At 39.3% G+C, this 20,637-nt stretch overlaps 1 protein-coding gene across 1 annotated transcript; it reads left to right on the top strand.

Annotated features, from left to right (window-relative positions):
• The first annotated feature begins 18,803 nt into the window (after nt 1-18,803).
• Nucleotides 18,804-19,784, top strand: LOC115514857 (olfactory receptor 12D2-like). Its single transcript, XM_030317037.1, has one exon. It carries the CDS (start codon nt 18,831-18,833, stop codon nt 19,782-19,784), a length of 954 nt encoding a protein of 317 aa, XP_030172897.1. The 5' UTR covers nt 18,804-18,830.
• The last annotated feature ends 853 nt before the right edge of the window (nt 19,785-20,637 follow it).

Genomic DNA, 20,637 nt, shown 5'->3' with positions numbered 1-20,637 from the left:
AAACAGGAAACACTGCACTGCGGGCACTTCAGGACTTCCTCGTAAGGTTAAGTGCCTACGAGAGCAGGAAATGCTTTGACTTTACTAACACACAGAAATAGACACAGAAAGTTAGAAAAAAATGAGATGACAGAAAAAAAGATCCCAAATGAAAGAATAGAACCAAACCACAGCAAAATATCTAAGCAAAATAGATACAAGTAATATGCCTGATAGATAATTTACAGTAATGCTCATAAAGATACTCACTGGACAGGGTGGGAGCCAAGATGGTGGAACAGCATGGAAGTTTTTTTGCGTGTCTCGCATCCATGAAGTACAGACCAACACTAAACCATCCTACACACCTAGAAAAGTGATCTGGGGATTAACACTACAAACTGCACAACCCGAACCACAGAATTCAGCAGGTCCATGGCGAAGAGAGGTGAAGTGGGGAAGAGAGAAGCTGAGGCAGGCAGGAAGGTGCTTTCGCGTGCAGAGATAGGACGGAGATGGTGGGAGAATACGGAAAAGCACGCATCCCCAAAAGCAGCTGGAGAGAAAGTGGAAAATTGGAAACAGCCACAGGGACTAAGCTAAAAAGGGAGAAAGGAGAAAGGAGAAAAGAGACGGTTTAAATTCCATTAAGACCATAAACAGGGGGAGTGCAGAGTCTGCAACACCGCAGCTCAATACCTGGTGGTGCTCTGGTGGGAAGGGTGAAGCCCCAGGAGCAGAGTGGGGTCTGGGAGGTTCTCAGGCCACACAGGGAGAAGCAGTTCCACTGCTGGAAGGCCATTTGGTAGAGACTGTTGAAGCCACCTGGTCCCAGCAGACCCCAAAGAATGCCCACATTTGCTGGTACTGGAACAAGGTCTTTAAGGGTGAAGCCTGGTGCCAGATGTGTGTTGTGATTTTCCATAATCCTTGAAATGCTGCTACTACACTATCTCGCAAACTTTTTTTGGGGTGGGCTGGCACCTGGCTGCTGTGTTGCATCCACACGACTCCTGAAACAATGCTACGGGCACCAGTGACAGTCACAACAAAGTTTATTACAATGAGAGGCAAGGCCGACTGATTGGGACCAACACTCTTGATAAGCGTATGGCCTCAAACAGCCGGGGTACGGAGTTTTTAAAGCCGATCACATCGTTTTATCATTATCTGGGAACAGAACAGAGAAACAGTTCCCAGATTAGTTAGAAACAGTTGCCAGATGAGTCAGAAACAGTTATTGAATGAGGTGATTATTTTAGACTTTCTGCCCCTAAGTTGCAACCAGTGGATCTCCTTGACCTTGTCTTTGATGCTCTTTTTTTGAGCTTTTGTTTCCTTCATTGGTAAAGCCTGATTCACAAGAGTATGAAGTATGATTTACAAGAGTAAAAGCAAGGCTGTTATCTTTTGACCTTCAGTTTCAAAACAAAGTTGTTATTTTTCAAGCTAAGTGTTAGCCTTACACTACAATTTAACCCTTACAGCAGGCTCGGGGCACTGGCAGCAGCAGGGACCAGCAAACGTTCCTGGGTGTGGCCAGCATTCAGCCATTGCTTGGTGAGAGCCTCCCACAGAGGGGCTGAACAGGTCCAAGCCAGAGTCCTTAAGAAGTAAGGTGCCGAGGAGGAGCCAAGATGGCGGAACAGCATGGAAGTTTTTTGTGTGTCTCACGTGTGAAGCTTTTTGTGTGTCTCTTTTGTGTGAAGCTTTTTGTGTATCTCACGAAGAGATGAACGTGGGGAACAAGAAGCCATGAAAGGTAGGGAACCCCTTTTGTGGGAGGAGAGAGGCCAGAGACTGGGGAGGGGGGAGCATAGGGGAAAAACACCCATCCCCAAAGCAGCTGGAGAGAAAGTAGAAAATTGGAAACAGCCACAGGAACTAAACCAAAAAGGGAGAAAGGAGAAAAGAGAGGGTTTAAATTCCATTAAGACAGTAAACAAGGGGAGCACAAAGGCTGCAACTCCGCAGCTCGATACCTGGTGGTGCTCTGGTGGGAAGGTGAATCCCCAAGAACAGAATGGGGTCTGGGAGGTTCTGAGGCCACACGGGAAAAAGCGGTTCCACTGCTGGAAGGACGTTTGGTAGACACTGTTGAAGCCACCTGGTCCCAGCAGACCCCAGAAGGTGGCCACATTAGCTGGTGCTGGGGCAAGGTCATTAAGGGTGAAGCCTGGTGCCTGATGTGTGTTGTGATTTTCCATAATCCCTAAAATGCTGCTGCCACACTGTTGCGAACATTTTCTGGGAAGGGTTGCCACCTGGCTGCAGTCTCGGGCACCGGCAACAAAAGGGTCCAGTGGGCATTCCTGGGTGCAGCCGACATTTGGCCATTGCTCAGTGAGACCCTCCCACAGAGGGGCAGACCGGGTCAAAGCCTCAGTCCTTCAGAAGTAAGGGGCTGGGAAAAACAGCCACATCTGAGACAAAATTTGGGAGAGAGGTGCTGCCTGGGGCCTGGTCACAGAGAGTGAAAACACGGGGAATGGACGAGAGCTGAAGACAGGACAGATGCATCATTCCTGCTCTGGGAGAACAGACTGGGTAGCTGGGTGGCACCATTTTCACCATTCCCGCGCATGCCCACCTACAAGCGCCGCAACAATCCACCCCCATAGGCTAGCAGCGCCATCTAGGGGAGAGTGGAGAGGTTACACCGAGCCCTACACAACTGGGCCAAATTTGCTCTTCAAGAACACAAGTCTCACCGCCAGCTTAGTTTATTGACTATGAAGAGCTACATAGACTGACTTCTAGGGTAAAAGGAAGCAATTTCAGTCCTACTTCAATCTGTTAGCAGATTCATCTATTCAATTTCTTTCTTTTTTTTCTTCTCTTTTTCCTTTTTCTCTTTTACACTTCTTTTCTTTTTCTTGAATACAGAAAGAGAAGCAACTCATTTTTATTTTCAATTTTTATTAAAAATATCTGTCTTTAATTTTTATTACTATTTTTATTACTATCACATGTAAATTTTTTCAAATTCTACTTTAGTTCCATCATTTTATTTTAGTCTACTTCAGTGTACTCACTTTTTCAAATTTTCAAACATTTTTTCTTTTTTTTTCTTTTTTTCTTTCTTTTTCTTTTTTCTTTTTCCTTTCTTTACTTTTTCTTGAATAAAGAGAAAAACTTCATTTTTACTTTCAATTTCTTTTAAAAATATTTTTATTTAATTTTAATTATCATACACTTTTTTCTTTTATGTAATTTTGTTTTCAAATTCTATCTTACTCCTATCACTTTATTTCAGTCTACTACAGTGTGTTCACTTTTTCAAATTTTCAAACGATTTCTTTTTTCATTTTTTTTCTTTTTTGTCTTTTTTCTTTTTCATTTCTTTTCATTTTTCTTACATATAGAAAATGAAAAAAATCATGTTTCCTTTTAATTTTTATTAAAAATATTTTTCTTTCATTTTTTTCTCCTATATTCTCTAATTTGGGGTATATTTTTTCAAATTCTATTTTATCCACATCATCTCATTTTAGTCTACCTTAGTGTATCCATTTTTTCAAATTCTCAAACAATTTCCTTTTTTTTCTCCCCCCCCCCTTTTTTTTCATTTCTCTACTCTATCAAACTACTTTCAACATCCAGACCAAAACACACCTAGGATCTAGCATCATCTATTCAACTTGCGTGTGTGTTTCTAATTTTTAATTTTAATGTTTTTAAATTTTAATTTCTGTAATTTCAACTTTTCTACCTCATTAACTCCTTTTCTCCCTTCAAAATGACAAAACAAAGGAATTCACCCCAAAAGAAAGAGCATGGAGACACGACAGCCAGGGATTTAACCAACACAGACACAAGCAAGATGTCTAAACCAGAATTTAGAATCATGATAATAAGAATACTAGCTGGAGTCGAAAATAGATTAGAATCCCTTTCTACAGAGATAAAAGAAGTCAAAAATAGCCACAATGAAATTAAAAATGCTATAACTGAGCTGCAATCACAGATGGATGCAGCGGCAGCAAGGATGGATGAGGCAGAACAGAGAATCAGCGATATAGAGAACAAATTTATACAGAATAAGGAAGCAGAAAAAAAGAGGGAGATTGAGGCAAAAGAGCACGAGTTAAGAATTAGAGAAATCGGTGACTCATTAAAAAGGAACAACATCAGAATCATAGGGGTCCCAGAGGAGGAAGAGAGAGAAATAGGGGTAGAAGGGTTATGTGAGCTAATCATAGCAGAAAACTTTCCTAACCTGGGGAAAGACACAGACATCAAAACCCAGGAAGCACAGAGGACCCCCATTAGATTCAACAAAAAGCGACCATCTACAAGGCATATATAGTCAAATTCACAAAATACTCAGGCAAGGAGAGAATCATGAAAGCAGCAAGGGAAAAAAAGTCCCTAACCTACAAGGGAAGACAGATCAGGTTTGCAGCAGACCTATCCAGAGAAACTTGGCAGGCCAGAAAGGAGTGGTGGGATATATTCAGTGTGCTGAATCAGAAAAATAGGAGCCAAGAATTCTTTATCCAGCAAGGCTGTCATACAAAAGATAAAGAGTGATAAAAAGTTTCCCAGACAAACAAAAATTAAAGGAGTTTGTGACCACTAAACAGCCCTGCAAGAAATTTTAAGGGGGACTCTCTGAGGGGAGAAAAAATGAAAAAAAAAATACACACACACACACACACACACACACACACACATACACATACACACCAAAAGCAACAAAAGATTAGAAAGGACGAGAGAACACCACCAGAAACTCCACCTCTACAAACATCATAATGGCAATAGATTCATATCCTTCAGTACTCATTCTAAACGACAATGGACTCAATGCTCCAATCAAAAGACATAGGGTAACAGAATAGATAAGAAAACAAGATTCATCTATATGCTGTCTACAAGAGACCCACTTTAGACCTAAAGACACCTACAGATTGAAAATAAGGGGATGGAGAACCATCTATCATGCTAATGTTCAACAAAAGAAACCTGGAGTGGCCATACTTACATGAGACAATCTAGACTTCATTTTTTAAATTTTTTTCATTTTTTAATGTTTTTTAATCTAGACATTAAAATAAAGACTGTATCAAGAGATGCAGAAGGGCATTATATCATAATCAAGGGGTTTATCCACCAAGAAGACCTAACAATTGTAAACATTTATGTGCCAAATGTGAGAGCACACAAATATATAAATCAACCACACACATAAAGAAACTCATCGATAGTAATAGCATAATAGTAGGAGACTTTAACACCCCACTCACAACAATGGACACATCATCTAATCAAAAAATCAACAAGGAAACAATGGCTTTGAATGACACACTGGACCAGATGGACTTCACAGATATATTCAGAACATTTCATCCTAAAGCAGCAGAATATACATTCTTCTCCAGTGCACATAGAACGTTCTCCAGAATAGACCATATACTGGGACACAAATCAGCCCTAAGTAAGTACAAAAAGATCGAGATCATACCATGCATATTTTCAGACCACAATGCTATGAAACTCGAAATGAACCACAAAAAAATTTGGAAAGGTAGGAAATACTTGGAGACTGAAGAACATCCTACTAAAGAATGAATGGGCTAACCAAGCAGTTAAAGAGGAAATGAAAAAGTACATGGAAGTCAATGAAATTGACACCACCACAACCCAAAACCTCTGGGACAGAGCAAAGGCCATCATAAGAGGAAAGTATATAGCAATCCAGGCCTTCCTAAAGAAGGAAGAAAGATCTCAGATACACAACCTAACCTTACGCCTTAAGGAGCTGGAAAAAGAACAGCAAATAAAACCCAAAACCAGCAGAAGACAGGAAATAATAAAGATTAGAGCAGAAATTAATGCTATTGAAACCAAAAAACAAACAAACAAACAAACAAACAAACAAAAAACAGTAGAACCGATCAAAGAAACCAGAAGCAGGTTCTTTGAAAGAATTAACAAAATTGATAAACCACTAGCCAGTTTGATCAAGAAGAAAAAGGAAAGGACCCAAATAAGTAAAATCAAGAATGAAAGAGGAGAAATCACAAACAACACAACAGAAATAAAAACAATAATAAGAGAATATTATGAGCAATTATATGCCAATAACATGGGCAATCTGGAAGAAATGGACAAATTCCTAGAAATGTATACACTACCAAAACTGAAACAGGAAGAAATAGAAAATTTGAACAGACCCATAACCAGTAAGGAAATCGAATTAGTGATCAAAAATCTCTCAAAAAACAAGAGTCCAGGGCCAGACAGCTTTCCAGGGGAATTCTACCAAACATTTAAGGAAGAGTTAACACCTATTCTCTTGAAGGTGTTCCAAAAAATAGAAATGGAAGAAAAACATCCAAACTCTTTCTATGAAGCCAGCATTACCTTGATTCCAAAACCAGACAGAGACCCCACTAAAAAGGAGAACTATAGACCAATTTCCCTGATGAACATGGATGCAAAAATCCTCAACAAGATATTAGCCAACCGGATCCAACAATACATTAAAAAAAATTATTCACCATGACCAAGTGGGATTTATATCTGGGATGCAGGGCTGGTTCAATATCCGCAAAACAATTAACAGGATTCATCACGTCAATAAAAGAAAGGACAAGAACGATATGATCCTCTCAATAGATGCAGAGGAAGCATTTGACAAAATACAACATCCTTTCTTGATAAAAGCCCTCAAGAAAGTAGGGATAAAAGGATCATACCTCGAGATCGTAAAAGCCATATATGAGCGACCCAACACTAATATCATCCTCAATGGGGAAAAACTGAGAGCTTTCCCCCTAAGGTCAGGGACAAGACAGGGATGTCCACTCTCGCCACTGTTACTCAACATAGTATTGGAAGTCTTAGCCTCTGCAATCAGACAACACAAAGAAATGAAAGGCATCCAAACCGACCAGGAGGAGGTCAATTTTCATAGTAGCTATCAAGACAGTATGGTACTGGCACAAGAACAGACACTCAGATCAATGGAACAGAATAGAGAACCCAGAAATGGACTCACAAACATCTGGCCAACTAATCTTTGACAAAGCAGGAAAGAATATCCAATGGAATAAAGACAATCTCTTCAGCAAGTGGTGCTGGGAAAACCGGACAGTGACATGCAGAAGAATGAACCTGGACCACTTTCTTACACCATACACAAAAATAAACTCAAAATGGATGAAAGACCTAAACGTAAGACAGGAAGCCATCAAAATCCTCAAGGAAAAAGCAGGCAAAAACCTCTTTGATCATGGCGTCAGCAATTTCTTACTCAACACGTCTCCAGAGGCAAGGGAAACAAAAGCAAAAATGAACTACTGGGACCTCATCAAAATAAAAAGCTTCTGCACAGTGAAGGAAACAATCAGCAAAACTAAAAGGCAACAAACAGAATGGGAGAAGATATTTGCAAATGACATATCAGATAAAGGGTTAGTATCCAAAGTCTGTAAAGAACTTACCAAACTCAACACCAAAAAAACAAATAATCCAGTGAAGAAATGGGCAAAAGACATGAATAGACACTTCTCCAAGGAAGACATCCAGATGGCCAACTGACACATGAAAAAATGCTCCACATCACTCATCATCAGGGAAATACAAATCAAAACCACAATGAGATACCACCACACACCTGTCAGAATGGCTAACATTAACAACTCAGGCAACAACAGATGTTGGTGAGGATGCGGAGAAAGAGGATATCTTTTGCATTGTTGGTGGCAATGCAAGCTGGTGCGACCACTCTGGAAAACAGTATGGAGGTTCCTCAAAAAACTAAAAATAGAACTACCCTACGACCCAGCAATTGCACTACTAGGCATTTATCCACGGGAAACAGGTGTGATGTTTCAAAGGGACACATGCACCCCCATGTTCATAGCAGCACTATCAACAATAGCCAAAGTATGGAAAGAGCCCAAATGTCCATAGATGGATGAATGAATAAAGAAGATGTGGTATATATGTATACACAATGAAGTATTAGCAGTCAAAAAGAATGAAATCCTGCCATTTGCAACTGTGTGGATAGAACTGGAGGGTATTATGCTAAGTGAAATTAGTCAGTCAGAGAAAGACAGATATCATATGACTTCGCTCATATGAGGACTTTAAGAGACAAAACATATGAACATAAGGGAAGGGAAATGAAAATAATATAAAAACAGGGAGGGGGACAAAACATAAAAGACTCATACATATGGAGTACAAACTGAGGGTTAATGGACGGGTTATGGGAGGGGGGTTGGCTAAATGGGTAAGGGGCATTAAGGAATCTACTCCTGAAATCATTGTTGTACTATATGGTAATTAATTTGGATGTAATTTTAAAAAATAATAATAATAACATAAAAGCAAAAAAAAAAGAATTTAATTCTATTTCATGTCAGGAGAAGGGAGGAGGCAGAAAGGAAAATGAAAGACAATTTTTTCCTTGATTTCTCTAATGTATATGGGTAGTATATGTGAAATACAGAAAGAAACATACACAAGTAAATTCCGGAATAAAATACATAAATGAATTCTGGAACAGCTTTGGAAAAAATAAAAATTAAAAAACTAATTAATCTTTGAAAAGCAGGAAAGAACATCCAATGGGGAAAACACAGTAACTTCAAAAAATGCTTTTTAGAATATTGGACGGCTATACACAAGAGAAGGAAAGTAGGCCACATTCTTACACCATACACAAAAATAAATTCAAAAGGCACTAAAGACATAAATATGAGGCCTGAAACCATAAAGGTCCTAGAACAGAGGACAAGCAGTAATTATTCTGACATCAGCTGTAGCAGTTTCTTACTAGATATGTCTTCTGAGGCAAGGGAAATAAGAGAAAATATAAACTATTGGGACATCATCAAAATAAAAAGCTTCTGCACAGTAAAGAAAAAAATCAACAAAACTAAAAGGCAACCTATGGAATGGAAGAAGATATTTGAAAATGACATATCTGATAAAGGAATTGTGTCCAAAATATATAAAGAACTTATAAAACTCAACACCTAGGGGTGCCTGTATAGCTCAGTTAGTTAAGTGACAACTTCGACTCAGGTCATGATCTCGTGGTTCATGAGTTCAAGCCCCATGTCAGGCTTTGTGTTGACAGTTGAGAGCCTGGAGCCTGCTGGGATCCTGTGTCTCCTCTCCCTTCCCCTCCCCTGCTCTTGCTCTGTCTCTCTCTCTCAAAAATAAAAATAAACATTAAAAAATTTATAAAACTCAACACCCAAAACACATATAAAACAACCTAAAAATGGGCAGCAAATATGAACATACATTTCTCCAAAGAAGACATCCAGATGGCCAATAAACACATGAAAAGATGGTCAACACTACTCAAAATCAAGGAATACAAATCAAAACTACGATGAGATATGACTTCACACCTGTCAGAATGGCTAAAATTAATGACACAGGAAACAACAGATGTTGGCCAGGTTGCAGAAAAAGAGAACCCTTTTGCACTGTTGGTGGGGATGCAAACTGGTGCAGCCACTCTGGGAAACAGTATGGAGGTTCCTCAAATGGTTAAAAATACAACTACCCTATTATCCAGTAATCACACTATTTTTATCCAGAAGTTTTTAAAAGCACTAATTCAAAGAAATACATGCACACCTATACTTATAGCCAACATTATTTACAATAGCCAAATTATGGAAACAGCATCTTTCTGTAGTGGGTAGGCTTTCACTACAATTTCACCTTTCAAGATTCCTGGCTTTACCCGAGTATCTCCATTTTAACTCATTACATGTGATGACCTTAGCTTTGTCTTCTATAAACAAAGTTGCCTAGAACATTGAAATCACTTGGGAAGTGATCAAAGGTCCTCATTTTTATATTTTATTTTTTAAATATAATTTATTGTCCAATTGGCTTACATACAACACCCAGTTCTTATCCCAACAAGTGCCCTCCTCAATGCCCATCACCCACTTTTCCCTCTCCCCCACACCCCATCAACCCTCAGTTTGTTCTCTGTATTTAAGAATCTCTTATGCTTTGCCTCCCTCCTTTTCTGTTTGTAACTATTTTTCCCCCTTCCCATCCCCCATAGTCTTCTGTTAACTTTCTTAAGATCCACATATGAGTGAAAACATATGATATCTGTCTTTCTCTGACTGATTTATTTCACTTAGCATAATACCCTCCAGTTCCATCTACATTGCTGCAAATGGCATGATTTTATTCTTTCTCATTGCCAAGTAGTATTCCATTGTATATATAAACCACATGTTCTTTTTTTTTTCAATATATGAAATTTATTGTCAAATTGGTTTCCATACAACACCCAGTGCTCATCCCAAAAGGTGCCCTCCTCAATACCCATCACCCACCCTCCCCTCCCTCCCACCCCCCATCAACCCTCAGTTTGTTCTCAGTTTTTAAGAGTCTCTTATGCTTTGGCTCTCTCCCACTCTAACCTCTTTTTTTTCCTTCCCCTCCTCCATGGGTTTCTGTTAAGTTTCTCAGGATCCACATAAGAGTGAAACCATATGGTATCTGTCTTTCTCTGTATGGCTTATTTCACCTAGCATCACACTCTCCAGTTCCATCCACGTTGCTACAAAGGGCCATATTTCGTTCTTTCTCATTGCCATGTAGTACTCCATTGTGTATATAAACCACAATTTCTTTATCCATTCATCAGTTGATGGACATTTAGGCTCTTTCCATAATTTGGCTATTGTTGAGAGTGCTGCTATAAACATTGGGGTACAAGTGCTCCTATGCATCAGTACTCCTGTATCCCTTGGGTAAATTCCTAGCAGTGCTATTGCTGGGTCATAGGGTAGGTCTATTTTTAATTTTCTGAGGAACCTCCACACTGCTTTCCAGAGTGGCTGCACCAATTTGCATTCCCACCAACAGTGCAAGAGGGTTCCCATTTCTCCACATCCTCGCCAGCATCTATAGTCTCCTGATTTGTTCATTTTGGCCACTCTGACTGGCGTGAGGTGATATCTGAGTGTGGATAAACCACATCTTCTTTATCCATTCATCAGTTGATGGACATTTAGACTCTTTCCATAATTTGGCTATTGTTGAAAGCACTGCTATAAACATTGGGGTACATGTGTTCCTATGAATCAGCACTCCTGTATCACTTGCGTAAATTCCTAGCAGTGCTATTGCTGGGTCATAGGGTAGTTCTATTTTTAATTTTTTGAGGAATCTCCACACTGTTTTCCAGCCTCAAGACATTTTTTAAAAGAACATTCTATAAGATAAGAAGACCTAAAATAAAACAATATTAATTAATATATAGTTTGTTCAATGGGGGGAAAGTGGAAGAATAGGTTATGTATAGGAGGGAACTTGGGATTTTTGGAGCTGGTATCACATTTGTGAAGAAAGGATCACTAGTGTGTCTGCAGAGATACAAAGTAGAGCCAGGTCTGGCTGATACTCTCACAGCATGTAAACAGTCTATAGTTCCATGTTGAATAACAGTGGTGAGAGTGGATATCCCTGCTGTGTATCCAACCTTAGGGGTACAGCTCAAAGTTTTTCCACATTGAGGATGATATTAGCTGTGGGTCTTTTGTATATGGCCTTTATGATCTTGAGTTATGTTCTTCTATCCCTACTTACTGGAGGTTTTTATCAAGAAAGAATGCTGTATTTTCTCAAATGTTTTTCTTGCATCTATTGAGAGAACCATATGGTTCTTATTCTCTCTTTTCTCATTGTGGTGCACCACAGTGATTGATTTGCTAATATTGAACAAGCCCTGCATCCCAGGAATAAATCCCACTTGATTGTGGTGAATAATTCTTTTAATGTACTCTTGAATTCAATTAGCTGTATAGAGTTCAGAACTTTTGTGTCGATGTTCAAAAGGGATATTGCTCTGTGGTTCTCCTTTTTAGTGGGGTCTTTGTCTGCTTTTGGAATCAAGGTATTTCTGGCCTCATATAATTAGTTTGGAAGTTTTCCTTCCATTTCTATTTTTTGGAACAGTTTCAAAACTATAGGTATTAATTCTTCTTTAAATGTCTGGTAGAATTCCCCTGGGAGGCCATTTGGCCCTGGACTCTTGTTTGTTTGGAGATTTTTGATTACTAATTCAATTTCTTTACCAACTATGAATCTGTTCAAATTTTCTATTTTTTCCTGTTTAAGTTTCAGTAGTTTATATGTTTCTATGAATTTATCCATCTCTTCCAGATTTCCCAAATTGTTGACATTAATTGCTCATAATATTCTCTTACAATTTTTTTGTATTTCTGTGGTGTTGGGTGTGATCTATCCTCTTTCATTCGTGATTTCATCTATTTGGGTTCTTTCTATTTTCTTTTGAGAAGACTGGCTAGGGGGTTATCAGTTTTGTTAATTCTTTCAAAAAATTCCTCATTTTGTTTATCTCTTCTACTATTATTTTGATTTCCATGTCATTTATTTCAGCTTTAATCTTTATTATTTCCCTCCTTCTGCTGGTTTTTGCCCTTTATTTGTTGTTCTTTTTCCAGCTTCTTTAGATGTAAGGTTAGGTTGTACATTTCAGACTTTTGTTCCTTCTTGAGGAAGATCTGAATTGCTATATACTTCCTTCTTATAACTGCTTTTGCTGCAGCCCAGAGGTTGAGGACTATGGCATTTTCATTTTCATTGGCTTCCATGTATTTTTTTTTATTTCTTCTTCAATTTCCTGGTTAACCCATACATCATTTAATAGGATGTTCTTTAACCTCAATGTATTGGTTATATTTCCAAGTTTTATTTTTTTCATGTGGTTGACTTTGAGTTTCATAAGGTCTAAATATGCATGGGATGATCTCAATCCTTTTGCACTCATTGAGGCCTGATTTGTGACCCAGTATGTGATCTGTTCTATAGAAAGTTCCATGGGCACTTCAAAAGAATGTGTACCTTACTGCTTTAGGATGAAATGTTCTGATATATCTGTTAAGTCCATCTGGTCCAATGTGTAATTCAAAGTCATTGCTTCTTTGTTGATTTTATGCTTAGATGATCTGTCCATTGCTACAAGTAGGGTGTTAAATCCTTACTATTATTGTATTATCATCAATGAGTTTCTGTAAATTTGGTCTTAACTGATTTATGTAATTAGATTCCTTCAAGTTGGGGACATAAATATTTACCATTGTTAGATCTTCTTGTTGGATAGTCCTAGCCTCAGCAATCAGAAACAAAAAAATAAATAAATAAAAGGCATCCAAATTGGCAAGGAAGAAGTCAAGCTTTTGCTCTTTGCAGACAACATGATCTCTTTGTGGAAAACTCAAAAGATTGCACCAAAAAATTCCTAGAACTGATACATGAATTCAACAAAGTTGCAGGATATAAAATCAACATACAGAAACTGTTGCATTTCTATACACCAATAATGAACCAGCAGAAAGAGAAATCAAGGAATCAATTCCATTCATAATTACACCAAAAACTATGACATACCTAGGAATAAACCTAACTAAAAAGGTAAAAGAGCTGTACTCTGAAAACTACAGAATACATCTGAAAGAAATTGAAGAAGACACAATGAAATAGAAAAACATTCTATGTGGGGCGCCTGGGTGGCTCAGTCGCTAAAGCATCCAACTTCGGCTCAGGTCATGATCTCATGGTTTTCGAGTTCAAACCCCACGTTGGGCTCTGTGCTGACAACTCAGAGCCTGGAACCCACCATGGATTCTGTGTCTCCCTTTCTCTCCGATCCTCCCCTGATCATGTTCTGTCTCTCTCTCTCTTTCAAAAATATTCAATTTTTTTTTAAAAAAATAGAAAAACATTCCATGCTCATAGATTTGAAGAACAAGTGTTGTTAAAATGTTGATACTACCCAAAGCAATCTACACATGAAATCCAATCCCTATCAAAGTAACACCAGAATTCTTGACAGAGCTAGAACAAACAATCCTAAAATTTGTATGGAACCACAAAAGACCCTGAAGAGCCAAAACAATCTTGAAAAAGAAAACCAAAGCTGGAAACATCACTATCCCAGACATCAAGATGTATTACAAAGCTGTAATCATCAAAACAGTATGTTACTGGCACAAAAACGGACACTCAGATAGATGGAACAGAATAGAAAACCCAGAAATGGACCTACAAACATATGGCAAACCAATCTTTGACAAAGAAGGAAAGAATATCCAATGGAATAAAGACCATCTCCTCAGCAAATGGTGCTGGGAAAACTGGACAGTGACATACAGAATAAACCTGGACCACTTTCTTACATTTTGTTAACTCAAAATGGGTGAAATACCTAAATGTGAGACAGAAAGCATCAAAATCATAGAGTAGGAAACAGGCAGAAACCTCTCTGACCTCAGTTGTAGCAACTTCTTACTAGATACGTCCACGGAGTTAAGGAAAACAAAAGCAAAAATGGACTACTGGGTCTCATCAAGATAAAAAGCAAAGAAAACAACAAAACTAAAAGGCAGCTGATGGAATAGGAGAAGATATTTGCAAATGACATATCAGATAAAGGGCTGGTATCCAAAATCTATAAAGATCTTATCAAACTCAACACCCAAAGAACACATAATCCAGTTAAACTGTGCAGAAGACATAAACACACACTTCTCCAAAGAAGACATCCATATGGCTAACGCATGAAAGAAAATATGTTCAACATCATTCATCATCAGGAAAACACAAATCAAAACTACAATGAGGTATCATTTCATGCCAGTCAGAATGGCTAACATTAACAACACAGGAAACAACAGGTGTTGGTGAGAATATTGAGAAAGGGGAACACTTTTGCACTGTTGGTAGAAATGTAAACTGGTGCAGCCATTCTGGGAAACAGTATGGATGTTCCTGAAAAAGTTAAAAATAGAACTAGCCTACGACTCAACAATTGCACTATTAGGTGTTTATACAAAGGATACAAAGATGCTGATTTGAAGGGGCACATGCACCCCAATGTTTATAGCAGCACTATCAACAATAATCAAATTATGGAAAGAGCAAAAATGTCCACTGACTGATGAATGGATAAAGAAGATGTGGTGTATATACAATGGAATATTACTCAGCAATAAAAATTAATGAAACTTTGCCATTTATAAAGACATAGGACTAGAGTGTATAACGCTAAGCAAAATAAGTCAGTCAGAGAAAGAAAAATACCATATGATTTCACTCATATGTGGATTTTAAGAAACAAACAGATGAGCATAGGGAAAAGGAAGGCAAAATAAGACAATAACAGTAAATAAAATCTTAAAAGACTCTTAAATACAGAGGACAAAGTGAGGGTTGAAGAAGGGGAGGTGGGGGATAGGCTGGGTGGGGGATGGGTACTAGGAAGGCATTTGTTTGATTAAATCTTAAAAGACTCTTAAATACAGAGAACAAACTGAGGGTTGATGGAGGGGAGGTGGGGGATAGGCTGGGTGGGGGATGGGTACTAGGAGGGCATTTGTTGGGATGAGAAATGGAGGTTGTATACAAGTGATGAATCACTAAATTCTAGTACACTATATGTAAACTACCTTGAATTTAAATAAAGTCTTGGAAGAAAAAAAAAAGACTATAGTTCTAAACAGCAAATGTAAAACTCTAATAAACAAATGAGTTACATGATGTGTGGGGCTCAAAGCAAAATAAAAATACAGAATTCTGGGGCACCTGGGTGGCTCAGTTAGTTGAGTGTCCGACTTTGGCTCAGGTCATGATCTCATGGCTTGTGAGTTCAAGCCCCGCGTCAAGCTCTGTGCTGACAGCTCAGAGCCTGGAGCCTGCTTCAGATTCTGTGTCTCCCTCTCTCTCTGCCCACACTCGCTCACTCGCTCTCTCTCTCTCTCTCTCTCTCTCTCTCTCAAAAATAGATAAAAATTTAAAAAATTCAGAGCTCCTCGTTCAAAGTTACTGAGACTTTCAAGATGGTGAAACAGAGCATCAAATCAGGCACAGAGCCCATGGTGGCTGCAGCATGTCTATGAAGCTTCCATACAATCAAAGAATGTTCAAGACTATTTCATTTTGACTTGAAAATAATTTATAAACAAGACTTCAGAGAGACAACACATAAAGAGGAAAATCGTTCCTCGTTACTTCATCAAAATGCCGGATTTCTTGACATCTGTAGAAACTTCAGATAAAGTTGATGTGGGTGGTATTTTGAAAGAAATTAGACCACACTGCAGTCAGCTGAAGAACTGGAGTCTTGGTTTAAATCCCAGCTTCACAATTGATTGTAACACAGGCACATTTAACGGCAGTGAAATTTGCTGACAGTAGACCCTGAGCATTCTCTCCACACACAAGCATCAACATGTGAAACCATGGATGAGTTCATTACCTTCATGGTGGTGGTCATACGACAATACAGGGAAGTCAAATCATCACATGCACACTTGACACATATACAGATATATTTGTCGATGATTCCTCAACAACATGGGGAAACAGCAAAATTACTTAAATCATTTGAGCCCCCATTTTCTTATAAGGAGAGATGATTTTACTACTTCTCTTGCTGGGTGTTTGGAAGAAAAAAAAAAGAGCTAACACCTGTAAGGAACTCAGAATAAGAACTAATACAATAAGCGCACAATAAAAGTTATTTCCCTTCTATTTATAGCATATATGTGAACAAGGAATTTAATTGTGATAAACCTACAATGAATTCCTGCAAAGCAACAATAATGGATCTCAACACAAAGATGGACAGGGTACGTGGTGTTTATAATTGTTATAAGAAAATTTGCATAGATAGCATTGCATATATTCCTTGGATGAGGCTCACAGAATATTTTCACCTGAAGGATTCAGAAAGAAGTAGGGATACACATGGGAGAGACCAGCCTCATTCCTTAGAGAGATATGTGACTTTTGGTATCCCGATTTTAAAGAAACTAATTTAGTGCTAATACCAACAGTGAAGAATTGGGTTTAGAATAAACAGAAGCAATCACACTTTTCCTCATTCCTCTCTTTGTTTTCCATAGAATCAGAGTAATGAATACGTAGAATTTTAAAGGTTATCATCATTCTATATGGATCAATGGAACATAACCGGCCCCCATTCCTTAATAAAATTTGCCAGATTTCTTTCATTTTATACAAAGTTTTTCCAGGGAAGTGCCCATGATGACAAAGGAAGAAAAGGTAATTGAACTAAGAAAACAGAGGAGGCCCCTGACAATTGTGCTGTCCATGACTCTACAAATAAAGAAGAAACATAGAAAAGAAAATTTTAGGCTGGGGAGGGGGAGGGGGAACAATGGAACTCAAGATAGTAACACCCAAGAGGAATTGTCTTGAATTTCATGTGTGGGAAAATATCCTGTTTATTCTCACAGCGATCCTGCTCACACCCAGGGGACACTCTCTCCGTGTTTATATGCCTAAGGTCTGTGGCTCCTGAGAGGCAGGAAGAATGTCAGAAGGAGACAAAGACGTTTCTGAACATGAAGAGCTCATGCTGCAATCCCAATATGAACACTCACTTCAAATATCTTCCTGCCATTCTCAGCTGTGGGGAGTGTAAACCTGAAAAGCTGGGCAGGCTGTGAATCCGACAATCAGGTAAGAGAATGCCTTAGGACTCGGGCTGAGAGGACCCCAGATTTTCTGCATGCTTGTTTATATGCAACTAAGCTCCCAGATCTAGATCTGGTTTCCTATTTTATGATGGATTCCTGATTGCATTTATGGATTGTGAAGGCTCTTCATACACTTTTTTTTTTTTTAATTTTTTTTCAACGTTTATTTATTTTTGGGACAGAGAGAGACAGAGCATGAACGGGGGAGGGGCAGAGAGAGAGGGAGACACAGAATCGGAAACAGGCTCCAGGCTCTGAGCCATCAGCCCAGAGCCTGACGCGGGGCTCGAACTCACGGACCACGAGATTGTGACCTGGCTGAAGTCGGACGCTTAACCGACTGCGCCACCCAGGTGCCCCACTCTTCATACACTTTTATTGCCATATCTCATTCACACCTCAGGAGGCCTGTTTCTCTAAATATTCTCCAGAGTAAATATGTAATCTCTCAGCATTAAAATTGCAGTGAAATAAATGACTGAGTAAGGACAAGTCGTCTTTAATGTTAGAAAAAGGTTTCTTCCCCAAATGAATTTTTGATCCAATTTTGTTTGGTGAGTCAGAGAACCCAAAATGATATTTGCCATAGCATTTGTATCTTACACAGGAGAGGTAGGATTAACAGTGTGCAAAACATACTGTCAAAGAAAGCTACTCTGACCTGCATGAAGCCAGCCTTTTACAGAGGTACAGCACAGATCAGGTATGTTCTCTAAATTCCTTCAACTCTACAGCGTAGAATCCCCCAGGCTATGGAGAAGTACTGCCTCATCAACCCACTCCTTTATTCCTCTCACATCAAATCTTTCTATTCTCCTCTCAGGGATTTCCCAAGCTTAGAAAAAAAATCCCCTTTTTGTAGGAGGCACCCCCATGTCTGCATCTCCATTCAGATTTCCTTCCATTGTTTTCATTCTCTCCTTGTCTATTTTCCTTAATTAAAAACCCTTCAGGGGCTTTCTTACAAGGTCTGGAGGTAGCAGTCTGGACACCCATTCAAGTTTTCTCAGAAGGTAGATGTGCACAGCCAGAGAAGATGGTAGGTTGGCTACGCGCTCTGAGTCTCTGGGAGAAAGAAACATATTAATGACAATCAAATAAAGGGAAAAAATGGTGGACCAATGGCCCAAAACCAACAGTTCACCATAATATCTAATAGTTTAATGAGGCAAATCCTATAAAAGGTCTGATGTGGGAACTGTGTAAAACAATAATGTTCAACCTCAAGGTACCATTGTGTAGACAGGAAAATCCTCAGCTGCAAAGTCTCTGATTCTCAACAGAGGTACGCTCCATAGAGTAATTCATCCTTTCTCTTAAGCGATGCTGAATCAAACCTCAGCCACTGCATTTCTCCTCCTGGGAGTCACAGACATCCAAGCACTGCAGCCTTATCTCTTCGTGGTTTTCCTTGCAATTTACATGGTCAGTGTGGTTGGCAATGGAGCAGTCCTCCTGGTTGTCGTCTCTGATCCAAGACTCCATTTACCCATGTATTTCTTCCTGGGAAATCTCTCGTGTCTAGATATCTGCTACTCCACGGTGACAATGCCAAGGATGCTGGAGAACTTCTTCTCTACACACAAGGCAATTTCCTTCTTGGGATGCATAAGCCAGCTTCACTTCTTCCACTTCCTGGGCAGCACGGAGGCCATGCTGTTGGCCGTGATGGCCTTTGACCGCTTTGTGGCCATCTGCAGGCCACTGCATTACTCTGTCATCATGAATTACCAGCTCTGTACCCAGATGGCTGTCACGGTCTGGACCATTGGTTTTTTCCATGCCCTGTTGCACTCCATGATGACCTCTCGCTTGAACTTCTGTGGTTCTCATCAGATCCATCACTTCTTCTGTGATGTCAAGCCTTTGCTGGAGTTGGCCTGCGGGAACACGGAGCTCAACCAGTGGCTTCTCAACACGGTTACCGGGACCATTGCCATGGGCCCCTTCTTCCTAACACTTCTCTCCTACTTCTCCATAATCATCTCTCTTTTCTCCAAGACCCACTCCTGTAGTGCACTCCACAAAGCACTGTCCACGTGTGCCTCTCACTTCATGGTGGTCATTCTTTTCTATGCTCCTGTTATCTTCATTTACATATCCCCTACCTCAGGCAGCTCCATGGACCAGGACCAGGTCGCTGCCATCATGTACACTGTGGTCACTCCTATGCTGAACCCACTGATCTATACACGGAGGAACAAGGACGTGAAGGCTGCCTTGAGTAGGGTCTTCAGAAGGAGGGACGACCTGAGCAAATTCAGAGCACACTTCTAAGAAAGGAATCAACAGGAAATGATAAAGTTGGTGTGTGAGGTTAGACTGCTTCTCAGATCATGTAGAATATGTGTAATAGGTGGAGCTGTCCAAAGATGAATGAGAAAGTCCAGCCTGATTGTGTTAAATAAAGCATTCCTAGGTACCATAATGGAAACATGAACCCATGGGACACCAGCCATAGAATCCTAATGTTCAATTTGTGTTCAGGATATGAGTTCATGAAAATGATTTTTAATGTATTTTTATGGATTCTCTAATGACATCAGGGATAGAAATATGCCTATATACTCATATATTAGGTACAAGAATACTACTTATGGCTCTTTGTGTGGCCCATCTACTTAACATATTTTATGTGAGTAAAAAAAAAATTCTTATATTGTTACATTTTGAGGATGAATTTTGAGCCACATTTACTGAATAGGATAAGAAATGGTAATTCTCAGGGGCACCTGGGTGGTTCAGTCGGTTAAGCCTCCGACTTCGGATCTGGTCATGATCTCACAGTTTGTGAGTTCAAGCCCTGCGTCGGGCTCTGTGCTAACATCTCAGAGCCTGGAGCCTGCTGCGGATTCTGTGTGTGTGTGTGTGTGTGTGTGTGTGTGTGTGTGTGTGTGTGTCTTTCTTCCCCTCCCTTGCTCACACCTTGTCTTTCTCTCTCTCAAAAATAAATAAACATTAAAAAATTTTTTTTAAAGAAATGGTAATTCACAAATGAGTTAAAGGAATTTTTAGTCAGTATGTATCTCCCTAAGCAGGACGCAAGTAAGTGATTAAAACAAATGATTTAAGCACTAATAAACATGGACAAATTAGCCAATGTTTATCTAATGAGTTTTGGAAACCTTAT

This window comes from Lynx canadensis, chromosome B2 (assembly GCF_007474595.2).
Source record: "Lynx canadensis isolate LIC74 chromosome B2, mLynCan4.pri.v2, whole genome shotgun sequence".
Classification (NCBI taxonomy): domain Eukaryota; kingdom Metazoa; phylum Chordata; class Mammalia; order Carnivora; family Felidae; genus Lynx; species Lynx canadensis.
The sequence above is the reverse complement of the archived record's forward strand: the minus strand, read 5'-3'. Positions and strand labels throughout refer to the sequence as shown.